The 15,778-nt window shown below is 43.3% G+C and overlaps 1 protein-coding gene across 1 annotated transcript; it reads right to left on the bottom strand.

The window, feature by feature from the left end:
* Positions 1-1,423: 1,423 nt before the first annotated feature.
* BECN2 (beclin 2) lies at positions 1,424-15,539 on the bottom strand. The gene is made up of 3 exons (XM_008697256.2): positions 14,381-15,539; positions 1,602-1,681; positions 1,424-1,525 (listed from the first exon to the last, which is right to left on the bottom strand). Exons 1-3 carry the CDS (start codon positions 15,537-15,539, stop codon positions 1,424-1,426), a joined length of 1,341 nt encoding a protein of 446 aa, XP_008695478.2.
* Between the last annotated feature and the right edge of the window lie 239 nt (positions 15,540-15,778).

The raw sequence follows: 15,778 nt of genomic DNA, 5'->3' as shown, positions 1-15,778 counted from the left end.
AGACTCCGGGCTTCCTGGTGAAAGACAACAAACATTTACAGTTGGTCATTTTGGTTCATTTTCGGGATGTTTAGCTTGGAATGTGTCAACGCTCTCCAGCCAAAGCCACCAGCAGCACAGCTACCGTGGAACAAGTTGGGTTTATTCCCGGTGACAGCGGTGGAGAAGCTACACCACGGACATCCACAGGGTGTCTGGCGAGGTGACAGAAAGGTGTTGGTGGTGTGGGCTTGTGTTAGGTGATTTGAGGCAGGTTTAAGACAGAAGGTGTAGCTCGGGCTTGGAGGCTGTCGGGAAGCAGGGGAACGTCCATAGTATCTCCACCAACCTAGTCTATGTGGGAAGAAGCATGAAATAAGGCTGAAGTTGGTAAAGAAGCAGCAGTCACTCATGTTAACCGGGAGGGGGTTGTTTTGTCATTCTTGTGGTTTGGACGGTGCTCATGTTTTCGGCTGTGCTCAGACGCGAAAATGAAGAGGTCTTGTTTTTGTCTTGAGCGGTCACGAACAAGGGCACAGAATGGCCTTGTCTGGGGTCGACGCTCTGTGGAAGTGGTGACGTTCATCAGGAGGATACTGTGAGAGCCTGAGCGCCCGCCCAGCCCCCAGCGTGAGAGGGTGGGCTTTTCCTCTCCTCATACAGGAATTCCAGAACTTAAAAGATAGCAAAAGATAGGAATCTCATGTGTTACTTTTCATTTATATCCTGGTTTAATTCAGAAATAATTTGCTGTGATTCTGAAAGATACTGAGTCTCTTCCAGTTTTCCACACCCAGGCACTGCAAAACCGCAACTTGCAGTTGGAAGAGGGTTTAAAATGGTCTAGTCTAGTCCTTTTCCTTCATCGAGGTATTTATGATCACGTTGGACATACGTAAGATCCACTGTTAGTGTAATTCCAACAGTTCTTCTCTCACTGAAGAATAAACTCCATTCATTTCAATACATAGCAGAAATGATTTGTATCATTAGTACTTTATAAAATTAGGAAATATTGAGACAAGGCCCATAAGAGATCCCAAAGCAACCATTTCCCTACCACCTGTTCTGTCTAAAGCCTTGCGCTGATGAGAAGAGACTGAGGCCAGAGAGGGAGATTGACGTGCCTGGAGCCACAGGACTCATCCGTTCAAGGACTGTGCTCGGACCATCCTTCCGTCACCAGCCACCCCGCCCCCCTGTCATCGCTGGACTCCCCTCCCATGTCTGGTCCCCTTCCCTCATTCGTATTCCTTGGATTCATCTGCTGACATTGAGCCAACCTCCCCCCACATCCTCTACTTCCCCACACACCCACCCCTCCACCTTCCAACACACGTTCCCACCTTCCCAGCCTGCAGTTTCCGCATACATGTGATGGAGTCAGCAGAGCTGCGAGGCTCGTAGTAAAACTATGTGTGATTAAAAATCTACAGCTTTCCCCTCAGCCTGTGATCTTCATAAGGGTAGGGATTCTTACAACTTTGGGCTTCATCAGAGACTGTCCCACAAAAAGGGCGTCCTCAGCGAATGTCTCCTGCACTTGCTGCCGTGGACGATGGGGGTGAGGGTGGGACAGTGCGGAGCAGAGGGTGGTGATCTTTAGAAGGGACTGGGCTTACTTCTCTAAGAGCGCCTGAGAGGAATGCCTGCTCGCCAACCTTCACACTCGTCCTGCCAACTGCCACCTGCAGCTTCATTTCTGAATTTCACAGACGGTTCACACAGGGTCCAAGATGGCGCTCTGGACGTCCTTCCTGAACACTGTCTCCCTGCCTCCTCCTTCTCCCGTCCTCCCCGTCATAAATGGCCACACCGCCTTTATCAACCTCATCACAATTTTAGATTGTCTTGGTCTTCATGTATCTTCCCAAGGGAATGGAAGGCCCTTGAAGGCACGCACCACTTCTGGGTGTTCACCTCTGCTTTCTCATATTTTGGAATGAATGGATGAATAAAAGGAAATGTCAGGTGGCAGTGAGAAAAGCTGATCTTGGCAAACTGAGAAGTGGGCTGCAAAGGCATCTACCGAGAACAAAAGATTTGGTGCAGTTCGTGCTGGAAATGCAATCCAGAAACAACAGGCTGTGCTTGTCTCTATATTTTTAATTCAGTGTTAAACTATTAATAAGACTTCAGAAGTAATTCTATCATATGTTTATTCCAGCCGTATTATTTTCTTCCTAATTTTCTGTAATATATTTTAAACCTTTATAATAATCGCATTCTTTGCCTTTCTGAAAAGTTAGAAATGTTATGATCTTAAAATAATTTTTGCTCAACCTTTTAAAGATTTTATTTATTCATTTTAGAGAGAGGGAGAGTGCACATGTGTGCGAGCGTGCAAAAGCATTGGGGGGGAGGGAGAGAGAAAGAATCTCAAGCAGACTCCCTGCTGAGCACAGAGCCCAATGCAGGGCTCAATCTCATGACCTTGAGATCATGACTTGAGCCGAAATCAAGAGGAGAACACTTACCTGACTGAGCCACCCAGGTGCCCCTTTCCTTGACCTCATAAAGGAACTGGGGTGGTTTTGTTTAAGCTTCTGAGAGACTGCAGGACAGCGGTTGTCAGAAGGCAGGAGAGCCTATGGTGGAAAGGTACAGGACAGAGTCAAAGCATGACACCAAGTTCACCCTGTGTGAGGAGACCATCCTACGCTCTTCTTCAAGGGTCTCCTGAAGACTACCTGCATCAGATCACCTGGTTAAGATGGAAGATTCCAGGGGCGCCTGGGTGGCACAGCGGTTAAGCGTCTGCCTTCGGCTCAGGGCGTGATCCTGGCGTTATGGGATCGAGCCCCACATCAGGCTCCTCCGCTATGAGCCTGCTTCTTCCTCTCCCACTCCCCCTGCTTGTGTTCCCTCTCTCGCTGGCTGTCTCTATCTCTGTCAAATAAATAAATAAAATCTTTAAAAAAAAAAAAAGATGGAAGATTCCAGGCCCCAACCCAGACCTACAATTGAGGGGCAGGGGATAGCAGCAACCACGGGTGTCTTACTCTGTCGGGGCCGCCTTCACAAAATCCCATAGAGTGGGTGGTTTAAATAACAAATGTATTTCTCACGGTCCCAGAGCCTAGGAAATGCCATGATATGGGTACCCGCCAACTTGGTTTCTGGTGAGAGTTTTCTTCTCGGATTGCAGATATCCACGTTCCTGCTGTGTCCTCACATGGGGTGTTGGAAGCTGGCAGAACAAGCCTGGTGTCTTGTAAGAGCACAATCTGAGGACGGTGGGGGCCCCGTCCTCACGACCTCAACTAATCCTCATCACCTCATAGGCTTGATGGGGTTCAGGAAATGCTACCCCAAGATATCATAACTTGACTTATTAAATATTTTAAGCTCAAGGAGTCTGAGAAAACTGCAGAAACTGGTAGGTCACTCTGACCCTAACAATCTGTCCGTAACAATCTCCAATGCTGCATGTATTCCAAATGATTCTGAAGTTTGAGAACTCTTGAGTTAGGGCACCTCTAAACCTCTCTGCCCTCCCCCCTCGTCAATAAGAACATATCGTGGGGGTTTACAGTGGACCCTGTCATTTCCTAAGTCCCTCTACCACAAATACTTTATGAAATATTATCACCCCCATTTTCTCAATGAAAAGAATGGAAGCAAAGAGGTATAAATACTTTGCCCAAGGTCACACAGGAAATTGTATGAGTGGAGGTCCAGACCTGGGCCACCTGGTAGCAAGGACCAAAATCTCGCTGCCCTCTTCCTGTGAACTGCTCTCTGTTTGGAAGACAAAACAAGTTCCTTTTTCAGAACCATAAGGGAGTCTCCGGTCAAGTGTCAATATCGTGGTAAATGAGACAGAGACAGAGGACTGCCGTCCTTCTTGCCCTGGAAAGGCATTGTACAGAACAACCACATTGCTACAAATCTCTTAAAAACAGGAAAGGGACCCCATTTTGTTAGGCCAGGCCTTCCTGTAATGGGCAAAAGAAAACAAATCCACACCGTACATAGGATTTTTAACCAAGGAAATGCAATCAAATCCAGGGAACGTCAAGTTCACAATGCAAACTATCCAGATAATCCCATCAGCCCTTTGCCACTTCTTTAACTATTTACAAATTCTGTCCATTTTTACATTATTTTTCTAACCTTGCACTGCAGTATATTTTTCTCCATTTCCATTAAACAATCCATTCTCTCAGAAAATATAAACTCTTTGAGATAAGGGATCTCCAATGTAGACAAAATTAACACCACTGGGCACCTTGTCTGTCCAGGTGGGTGTTGATGGAGCAATAGTGCGGGTGCTCTGAATGCCACAGGCTGCTCCTTGGGGCCTGGAAGGGTCAGGTCGCCCTGTCCGTGAGCTGGTCCTCAGCTGCATGACCCCGGCCTCTACCTGTCTGTGCACCAGAGGACAGCTACCTCTCATTGACAACTTCATGTCACCACACTCATCTAAGACCAACAAGAAACCCCAATAATAATGAACAACTTTTAAAAGGAGCACCATCAAATAACCAATGTGATCAGCATTCCCCCGCCCCCGGAAACGAATTCACATGAGAAGCCAGGTTATAATCAGACAGTTGCTTGATGAACGTAGAGACAAAACAAGACAAACGACATGTTTATTAAGCTCCAGAGCTAAGAGCCTCGAGAATTCTTCCCAAGAGTTTTAACTCCCAAACATACCCCGTGATTTACCCTCCAAACAGCTCAGCAACAATGCTGACGTCACACGACTTGACTCATTCTTTTTTCTCCTTTTCCTAAACTCTGCATCAGGAATTCTTAATCTGATACAGGAGCCACCAAAAACGGCATGCAAAATTTGTTCATATTTCAGATGTCCTTGGGAAAGAGCTCATAAAATTCATTGAATTTTAAATATATTATATATACACATGTAATTTAAAAAATTAGTAATATAGTCTAAATTCATTGTAACAGATTCTAATTTTTCAAAAAATATTCATACTAATGACAAATATTCATTCATACATATATTTTCAATGTAATTATACTATATACAGTATATCGTTCAGTAATGTCTTTTCCCCAGAATGTATATATCTTGGACATGTTTCTAACATTCTTTCTAGCATGATACACCATAAAATTGATTTATCTTCACTATTTTTATTTTCCCATGCCTCTACGTATGGTGAATTATGCTGTTACTGTCCTTCATGCTATTTCTCCAAAGAGCCAAACACTCTTGCCCCACACCTTCCCCTGGGCTGTGCCCTCCCTGCCCTTGATTCCCTCAGGGAGACCACCCTGCCGTCAGTACCCATCCTCCTCCCCCTTCTCCCTGACCAGTTAGCTTTCTCTTCATAGCGTCACCTTCTTTATCACTCCTTCAAGCAGCCTGAAATTATGGTAGTTATCTGTGCTTCTTCTCTGTCTTGGTTCTGAGTCTTTGAGAAAAATTTCCCCTCAGATTGTCCCTAGGCGTGAACCTAGTCCAGAGCTGGTCCTCACAAGTATCTGATGAATGCATGCTGGTCTAATTTTCACACTCTCATACAAATACTCCAGGGCTCCTAGAAATAGCATAATTTTTTAAAAGATTCTATTTATTTATTTGAGAGACAGCGAGCCTGCACAAGCAGGGGGAGGGGCAGAGGAAGAAGCAGACTCCCCGCTGAGCAGGGAGCCTGATGTGGGGCTCGATCCCAGGACCCCGGGATCATGACCTGAGCCAAACGCAGTCGCTTAACTAACTGAGCCACCCAGGCACCCTCTCCTTTGACATTTTTAGACATGTTAATTCCATCATCTATGACGTAAAAATAGAAGAGGTACAGAGCTCAAATGAAAAGAGCCCACTGTAGCAGGCGGTGTCTCCAGTGACGTTGTTATGAGGGCTTTATTCCTGGGGGCTCTCTGGACCTTCTCATTTCTGGATTACTGTGCTACAGATCTCTGGTCTTGCCCATTCACAGTGGCTCTTTCCAAGTCACATGATCAGGTTTTACAGATGAGGAAATCCAGCACAGAGATTAGGGAACTCTCCCCAGCCCCCAGTGCCCGACCCATCTTTTGAAACTAGATCTGTCTGATTACAAAGCCCAGGACTTTCCAGGACACTTCAGCCACCAGGAGCATTGCTGGCCAAGGTTATTTGCTCAAATCATTCTGGTGAATTGGTTTTACCAAAGCTGAAACAGAATGGACACAGATCCACCATAATAAGGGTGCTTCTCCAGTGGGTGGAAGGGAAAGAGAGTGGTCATACTGCCCAGGATAGTCCGGGCACTCGAACTCAGCTCCTGTGACTATCAACCTGCCTCGAGAACCTCTGAGCTGGGGGAAGTTGGGAGGAAGATGGGAAGCAGTCTCCCAGTGAAGTGACAGTACCTGCGGGGACTGACACAGCTAGGATGACGGGTCTGTAAATATGAAATCAACAAAGGTTTGAAAAAGCCTTTTTCTTCATTATTATAGTTATAACAAAAGCAAAACAAACAAGCAAAACCCCTTTACTGTTGTGTTTTACTCCCTCTTCCCCATAACTCAATCTTGATGGTGAGCCATGTGAATTAAAAAAAAAAAAATCTGAGGTCAACTGGGAATAGTGTACAGCTATGTGACTTATTAGCCACCGTGTGATTTGGGGAGGATGGAAGGGAGGGAGGGAAGGAGTGACTCATGCACTGAAGCCAGCAAGGAGTAAGAGTCTTGACCAAAAAGGCAACAATCATTCTTTTCAATATATTGTTAATAACATTGTCTAAATATAACACTAGATATAATTTTTTTAAAAACCTAAACCAAAGAATAGTAGTAGTACCTTAATATGTAGCAATGCTATACTAAGAACTTTATGATTTCATTTCATCTTTGCAATTACTACTTTCTTTCTAGATGCCAGCAAATTATCCCATTTTCCCAAGTATTTGTTGAGCACCTAGGATCTGCCCATTGACATGGGGTCCCAAGAGAAGAAAGGCAGTCTTTGTCCTTGAGGACTGCAGAGTGTTGTTAAGGAGTTAAGGTGTGGTTATACCACATGCAAGTCAGACTGTCCATGCCAAAGGATGGATTATTTAATAAGCGCAGTTGAGACAAGGAGCTTGCCATTTGGAATGAAAGGGAACCATGAGTCCTAAATCAAATCTCACGTTAAAAATAAATTCCAGATGGATCAAATATTTTAATGTAAAAACAATGAAACTATTATGTACCAGAGGAAAACAAAGCGTGGGTGTATAATCTGATAATGTTGGCATGGAGACCACCCTTCTCACCATGACACAAACCCCATAAGGAAAAGACTACCAGTCTTGACCACATAAAAAAACGAAAATAAAAATTTCTAGATAACCAACCCTATAATTATAATCGAAGGGAAAACAGAGGAGAAAAATACTTGTAACTCATATGGCAAACTGCTGATTTCCCTTATATATGAAAAGATCTTTCTACTTAATAGAAATAAATTAAAAATTAAGATCCAAAAGGCCCGTAAACACCAAAATGTTTAACAATGATTACAGAAATTCAAGTTGAAACAACACTGAGGTTTTTTCATGTAATAGATCGATAAATATATTTAAAGGTTGATATCATCCAGTGCTAATTATTATGTGATGGAATTCACACGTTCCGTGGGAATATAAACTGGTAAATCCAGCACCCCCTAAAACAGAAGCAAGAGAGGCCTCTTTGTAATTTAGAGGACCCCATTCAGGCCCTGATGTGCTGTGGACTTCCCCATCGTGGGGAATATTCTATAGCCTTAAGGCAGCGGACTCATCCGGAGCCCCCTCTGCACCCCTTCTAGATCCTTCTCCAGACATCTAGGGCCCTGCACTCCTAGTGGCCATGTCAGGAACTACACAGGACTCTCATTTCCTTAGACCATTTTCCCAAAGGCAGATTGTGCTGCTGGCATGTGCATCTCTGACCCGGAGGGGTAGCCAACAGGTGGCTGATTGCAGGGCTCTGGATAAACTTGCATATGAAGCTTGAAGCCAGTGAGTTCACAGGGAAGCACATGAAACTCTGCCTCGACTCTGTAGAGTCCGACCAGGGGTGGGAGGGAGAGGGAAGATGGCCCCGGGGCCATGGACCCAGAACTTCCCAGCCTCCAACTTCAAGGACTCCAAAAACTCTAAATTTGAAACTGGACTTCTAGGTAATAATGATGGTGTATTTGTCAAAGTAGGAGGATAGAACATACTTTACTGAACAGTCTGCTGCTTGATTCAAGTATTTACACATATGATATGCACATCTTCACTTGTACTTCTGTTACAGACCCACAAGCGTTAGGGTGCATTGGGACATACTCATGTAGAAAAATATTTGGTATAAACTTTTTTAAATTAAAAAAATATTCATATTTGTCCACCCAGAAATTCCCTGTCCAGAAATTTATGATGTAGGAATAGTCATATAAGTCATACAAATACTCACAAATTTAAGCACATATTAATATTTACAACATCTTCATAATTATGATGATAATAATAGTAATAAAATGCCAAGCACTTTACTGAGCACTTTAAATATTACCACTGAATCCCCACAATTACGTGAGATTAATACTATTATCTGTTTTATAGGAAAGAAAATTAAACTTTAAAAAGAGTACCCAGTTTCCATTCATTTAGCTTTTAAGTGGCCGAACCGGGGAGTTGGGATTTTTTTTTCAACTTCTAAATCTGACATTTTTCAAGATTAAAAAAAATTTATAAAAGTGGGTCTTTTGTAAATCTGTTTTAAAAAGTTAAAGAATAAATGAGACAGAGAAAGATGAATACTGTATGATCTCACTTATATGTGCAATCTAAAAGAAACACCCCAAACGCAGATACAGAATACAGATTAGTAGGGAAGCGGGCAGGGGATGGTGAATGGGGTCAAAAGATAGAGACTTTCAGTTATAAGATAAGTTTTAAGGATGTAATGCACAGCATGGTGATAGAGTTAACAGCACTGTATTGTGTATTTGGAAGTTGCTAAGAGTAGAAGTTCTTATCCCAAGAAAATGCTTAACTATGTGCCGCAATGGGTGTCAGCTACGCTTTACTGCGGTGATCATTTTGCAATAGACACATACATCACACCTTTATGTTGTACACTTTAAACTGATACGATGTTATACAACAGTTATCTCAAAAAAGTGCACCTTGAAAAAATAAGTTGAAGAAATTGTATGATAAATACATACCTACTTACCACCAGCTTTCAACATCTCACGATGGTTTTATGAATACATTTTTTTAAAGGTTTTATTTATTTATTCATGAGAGATAGAGAGGCAGAGGGAGAAGGCAGGCTCCCTGCCCAGGGAGCCTGATGAGGGACTCCATCCCAGGACTCCAGGATCATGACCTGAGCCAAAGGCAGGCACTTAACTGACTGAGCCACCTGAATACATTTTCTTAAATTGCTGACTCACTTCAAAGTCCACTGAAGACACATCTTAAGCCTAAATATATACATTAAAATTATATTCTCCAACATTACAACACCATTATCACACCTAAGAAAATTCATGATTTTCTACACACCACCTAATACCAGACTATATTCAGATTTCCATAATTCTTCCCCAAAATGTCTTACAGTTCTCTTATTTTCTCCAAACCAGAATCTAGTCTGAGTCGTCGATGCCCTGCTGCCCGGTTGCGTGGGAACGTGCCTTGAACAACGCTGGACTGACTGGCTCTTTGCAAGGACGGGGGAGGTGGGGTAGGGAGGAGCCCTGTGAAAGGCTGAAAATGCTCCTTGGTAAGGGGTCAGGGCGTGGTGCTTTTGCTCTGGATTGCGTGCTGACAAAACGCAAAGGCAATTCTATGATTTTCTTAAGGAGGAACAAAGCAGGGAAGGGAGACTTTGGGCCATTTTTGTGGTTTGGACAACATTCTTGTTTTTGTCTGTCCTTAGAGAGGATTACAGAGAGGTCTGGCTTTTGTCTTGCTCCATCCTGGTCACAGAGTGACCTGATTTTTGTTCTGTGAGGTTACGTGGGTCAGAACTCCGTGGCCTAGCTTGTTAGCGGCAGGCCTGCTCGGCTGGCAGTATTTCCTTCTCCGAGTTCACATTACATTTGGTTGTTACCTCATGCTTGTCTCTGTTAATCTAATACAACCCTCCTACTGGAAAAAAAAAAAAAAAGATGACTTTTTGAAACCTCGTCCAAGCGTCCCATAGAAAATCTCACATTCTAGATTAATCTGTTTATTTCTTTGTAATGGTATTTGGTTTGATCCAGTAAATTGGAAAATCGGTGTAGAGGCTCTGTAAGAGTCACATCAAACTTGCCCCGTAACGAGACTTCACAAGCAATGCTGTGAGGTTAATACATCCCGTCAGGAGACACATTAGGTCATCTCCTGATGAGTGATGTTAAGTTTGATAACCTGCGTAAAGTGCGGCAGCAAACGTCTCCGTTATAAACGTACGTCAGTGAGTCGCTCAGTCTGTGGGGTAACACTGGGTATGCCACAAGTACCCTCGCCCCCAGGACCCTGCTTCTGCATCTCTGATCACCCTTACCTGAGTCAACGACTTCCTCAGGGATTGCAAAAGGGTTATTTTCTATTCTATTGTTCCTTCTACATTTATGAAGTGGCATTTGCTCTAAACAATATTCCCTTATCGTCTGGCAATGAACTGCGGTTCTTCCCGAGAAAGAATCCATGACTTCTCAGTGATACCAGAAATGGAAGGAGAAAAACACTCACGTGTCTTGATCTGGGGTTACTGATATGGCTAAAATCCAACATGGGAGGGGAAATGATGAAGCGTGCGCTCCATCTTTTCCCTGAGAGTGTCCTTTTCTTGGGGAATGGGACCTAGAAACCAAGATCTGGTGGCTGGGGGCACTTATGGGGACCAGCTTGATATTGCTTCCAGACCCTTTGAAGAAACACAGCTAAAAAAAACCAAACACACAACACACACAAGAATTCATACTAATATTTCCAGTCCAAATACTGACAGCTTTATCTTACAATATACATAAAATAATTTAAAATTATAAATTGTGTCACTACTCCCAATAGAACTACAGGGCAATGCTTAATATTTAACTGTAGTACTTTTTTTTTTTTAAGATGTATTTATTTATTTTAGAGAGCATGAGGGAGCGGGGTGGAGGGGCAGAGAGAGAGGGAGAGAGAGAGCCTCAAGCAGACTCCCCGCTGAGCACGGAGCCCAAAGGCGGGGCTCAATGCAGAGCTCGATCTCACCACACTGAGATCAGGACTTGAGCCAAAATCAAGAGTCGGACATTTAACCCACTGAGCCACCCAGGCGCCCCTGACGGTAATACTTTTAATCTCAGAGTATAGCTACTCAGAATGTGCTGTCACATTACTGTTTTCAAAAGTACTTAATCTTTTTCTCTGTGATGTTAAAAAGTTGATATTAGGTTTATATTATCAGTTTTACACTTGCTTTTTCATTTCCCTTTGACGTATTTTTACATTTTTTAAATATATGAAACATTTTTATACTATTCAAAAGTTAAACCTTTACAAAAATATGCTCAGAAAAGTGTTACATCCATCTCTGTCCCTTTCACCTCACTCCTCCCCTCAATAGGTAACTTAAAATGGGCAAAACCCACTGCTGAAAAACATTTGAGACAACAGGTAAATCAGTTTCTTTCCCCGAGTTTTAGGTGAAGCCAAGCTATAACTGATAATTGTATTAATGGCTACAATATTGGGGTTGTGTAGGTATAAAACGACATTTGAAATAGAGTGATGAAATAAAGATTTGCAAATCAGCACATATGGAATGATCATCAGAAATATGATGGGGGCGCCTGGGTGGCTCAGTTGGTTAAGTGTCTGACTCTTGATTTCGGATCAGGTCATGATCTCAGGGTTGTGAGATCAAGCCCCACATTGAGCTCTGCACTGGGCATGGACCCTGCTTGGGATTCTCCCTCTCCCTCTCCCTCTACCCACCCTATAAAAAAAAAGAAAAAAATATGGTAAACTTGTCCCCTTGTACCTGATGCCTGATACTAACCTCTTCTTTAAGACAAATCTTCAAAGATCTGGAAGTTGTGTTATATCTTACTTATTGCAAGTTGCTGATTGAAGCCCAAGCTTTACAAATACCCAATACAAATAAGCATTACGTATTTTCTGTGGCTGGTTTTACTCTTTAGGAGCCCAAACAAGTAGTTGCTACAATTGAGTAGTTGCAACAGGATCACATGGACCAAAAATCCTAAAATATTTACTATTTGGTCTTTTATAGAAAAAAATGTGCCAACCTCTGCTTTAGGGGCAATTGATAACATAGCTTTCTATGTTATCATCGCCTGTGTCAGATTATTCTTAGGTATTTAATGATTTGAACCATTTAAAGTTCTTTTTTCTTAAATTTATTTGAGAGAGAGAACACGTGCGTGTGAGGAGGACGAGAGGCAGAGGGAGAGAAGCTCAAGCAGTCCCCTGCTGAGCACAGAGCCCTGGGCAGGGCTCCATCTCAACCACCCCAAGAGCATGACCTGAGCCGAAATCAAAAGCTGGAGGTTCGACTGACTGAGCCACCAGGTGCCCCTCAAAGGTCTTTTTCTAATTGTTGCCTTTATATAAAAATATTTTTTATTTTTGTATTTACTTTGTGGTCACTGAATTTCTTAATTGACTTAATTCTAACCATTTATCTGTTGATTAGTTTTGATACTGTTATAGTTATTTCATATGAAAATAACTGATCTATTTTTTCCCTTCTAGTCTCTAGACCTTTAATTTTTTATTTATTGCACCGGCTAGGATCACCGACACATGTTAAACAGAAATGCTGATAACCAGTATCTTCTTCCCTAATCACAAGGGGAGAGAGTTTTTTTAAACACAAAGCTTTTATGTAAGTACCATTATATTCAAGGGATACATTTTTTTTGCATTTTTCTCTACTTTTCTGAGTTTTCATATTATGTTTTATAACTTAATCTTTTTCCTTAATATAAGCATTGCCATTAAATGTTACATAATTAAATATTTTTCTATAACATCTTAATATCTACATGGTATTCCATCATAGACTTAGACCTTCATTTAATCGATCTCCTGGTGTCCTAGTCTGTGACAAATGAACCACCTTCCTTTCTCATTTCCCACAATGATTTCTATTCATGGGTGCTTACTATGTATAAGGCCGGTGCTATCCTAGGCGCTAACTACACTACAAAGCTAAAGTAGCTCCCAGCAAGTTTAGTTTGGTTACAAGACCCTGACACGTAAGGAAGAGCTTGGGCAAAGGGCAGGGGAACTTTGGACTTAGTACGTGTTGGAATAAGAAGATGCTGGAAGAAGTGTAAGGTGAGCCTGGAGAGACACGGAGGGACCCAGGGCTGAATTTTATCCTGGGAGCAAGGCAGCAGCAGGTAAAAAATAGGATACAATTTGCATTTTTAAAAAGTTCTCTGGCTGACTCCTTTTACTTTTTTAAAGATTTTATTTGAGAAAGAAAGCAAGAAAGCTAGCAAGAGCATGAGTGGGGGGAGGGGCAGAGGGAGAAGCACTTTCCGCTGAGCAAGGAGCCCAACTTGGGGCTCGATCCCAGGACCCTGAAATCATGACCTGAGCTGAAGGCAGACGTTTAACCAACTGAGCCATCCAGGTGCCCCCACCCCTGCTGACTCCTTTTAAATCTTCAGGTCTCTGTAAGAGTTCACCTGATGACTCTCAACTGATGACTGGATTGACCTATCAGCCAAGATGTTACCAGTCCTCTTCAGCCACACCCCCACCAGATCAGTCTCAACATAATGGCACAACCCAATATGACACACTTCTGACTTTGAAATCACTGAAGAAAATATAGAAATTCACTGAAAGCTTTTCAGGGATGAAGGAGGGATTTACACTATATATATTGCAGCAGAAACTTAATATCTTTGAATATTCGCCCTCCCCACAAAAGTCCCACTACATATGTGAGTGGCCCAAATACGTTTATGAAGACTCCAGCTTTCTCCTCACCAGCCCCTTCCCTCAGCCCCACCCTAGTGCTTTCCCTCTGCATCTCTTGATCCTTTTTCTGTACTAGTTATCTGGTCATCTTGTAATTCAATCTTTGCTGACATTTTGAATGTTTGTTAAGATGGGGAGGGAGGGAACAGCAAAGTACAAGGAAGGGAGGACAAAGATGTTCAGGGGTAGATAATAATGGCTTTTGGTTTGCTCTGAACAATTAATGCTTGGGTTGCCATTTATTTTTAAAATTATAAGCATGTTGTATATCTTTCAATTTTACAGTTTCTGATATTTTTCACAAATCAAATATTTTAAAGCAAAAATACTCCCTCTCCCTCATAAAAGAAAAAGCTATTCTTGATATCTTAAAGAGACCCAAGCGAGACTATGCTTAAAATTTATAAGCATGAGCCTGAGTGCCTTTGTCCACTGCTCCTCTGTGTTCAAGTGGGTTCTGATGGAATAGAACTCACCGCTGCTTCTGGAGTCTTCCATTACGCCACTCTCCACATGAATCCTGCAGGGCAGGCAAAGACCCCACTTGCCTTTCTCAGCCTCTTCCTTGAACTGCTGCATGCAGTCCAAAAAAGCCATCATTGCCTGGTCAAATTTGACATGCAAGCAAGTTCTGTGCCCTGCGATGTAGAACAACGGCAGCTCAACGGGGTCAGCTGTTACAGACTTCAGATAGGACCGCTCTCCACAGGGGACGAGTCGATACCTCTGAAACTCCAGCCCAATCTTGTTGGACAGGGCAAGGAGCAGCAAGGCTGTCTGGCCCCAGGCCATGTTAATCTCCTTCCAGCTCACGGGGATGGTGGGGAGGCAGCCCAATCTGAAGCTATTGATGATGCCCACAGGGCCATCATGCCTGATCTCAAAGGTGGCATTGAAGGCGTTGGTCTTCGTCAGCCGGCCCCACTGGATCTGGGCATGTCTCAGCTGGTGCTTTATGCTCTTCAGCTGGTCCTGCAGTTCCAGTTGCTGCCATTGCAAGTTACTACAATCCCTCCAGTACTGCTCGTCCTGCTGGTCGAGCATCTTCGTCTCTGCCCGGGCTGCCTCCAGATCTGCTGCTATTCTTTCTCGGTTCTTCTCCACCTCCTTCAGCTCCTGCATCAGCGTCGCCTCCTCCAACTCCAGGCCCTCCAACTCCCCCTGCAGTGTCTTCTTCTCCTCCTCACGTATCCTCCCCATCCAATATTTGTACTTCTGGTTCTCAGATTCTACAATAATGAGTTGGGTGTCCACTTGTTCTAAAAGTTTGTCGGTACAGTCCTCACATAGGGGGTGGTCCATATCTTCTTCACCAGTGAGGATGTCAAAAATGTCCCTCGCAGTCTTCTGGATGTTACTGAGCGTTCTTGCAGAGTCAAACTTTCCAAGCAAGATGAACTTGTTAGAACTATCTCTTGACATCTTGCCATTGCCAGGGAGGATAGAATAGGAGGCACCATCCTGCAGCTTCTCACTGTCCGTCTCCACCTTGGAGGGAGGGCCATGCTCCTTCTGAGCTGAGGTGAATGTGGAAGCTGCAGATTCTTGGGTGGTCTCGAGACCCAAGGTCCCCATGGACTGATCCAGCTTCATGGGTTGCCTGCAGCCCTGGCAAATGAAGCGGGTGAAGGACATGGTGGAGGCCTTGGCTCTCACTCTAATTCCAAGTTTCCTCTGGGTGCCCACTTATCTATTTATACCTTTTTAAGCTTTTTGAAAGTAGTGATTCTTTTAAAATGCATATTTCATCCTGTCACTCTTCTACTTCAAACCTTACATTGGTACCCTCCTTAGATACCTCTAGGCCTCCTTTAGCTCCTTTTAGACAAGTGATTCTTTCTAAAAGGAAAATCTGATCATCTCACTTTGTCCTT

This window comes from Ursus maritimus, unplaced genomic scaffold, assembly GCF_017311325.1.
Source record: "Ursus maritimus isolate PB19 unplaced genomic scaffold, ASM1731132v1 scaffold_2, whole genome shotgun sequence".
Lineage (NCBI taxonomy): Eukaryota > Metazoa > Chordata > Mammalia > Carnivora > Ursidae > Ursus > Ursus maritimus.
This window is presented reverse-complemented; position numbering and strand designations above follow the sequence as displayed.

Excerpts from the sequence above, each read along its gene's own strand:
- BECN2 (XM_008697256.2), bottom strand. The coding sequence starts at position 15,539 with ATGTCCTTCACCCGCTTCATTTGCCAGGGCTGCAGGCAACCCATGAAG. Across the intron at positions 1,682-14,380 it reads GGAAGACTCCAGAAGCAGCG|AAATGAAGCTGCAGGTGGCA; the intron begins GTGAGTTCTATT and ends TGTGAAATTCAG. Across the intron at positions 1,526-1,601 it reads TCTCAGGCGCTCTTAGAGAA|CAAGTGCAGGAGACATTCGC; the intron begins GTAAGCCCAGTC and ends CGTCCACGGCAG.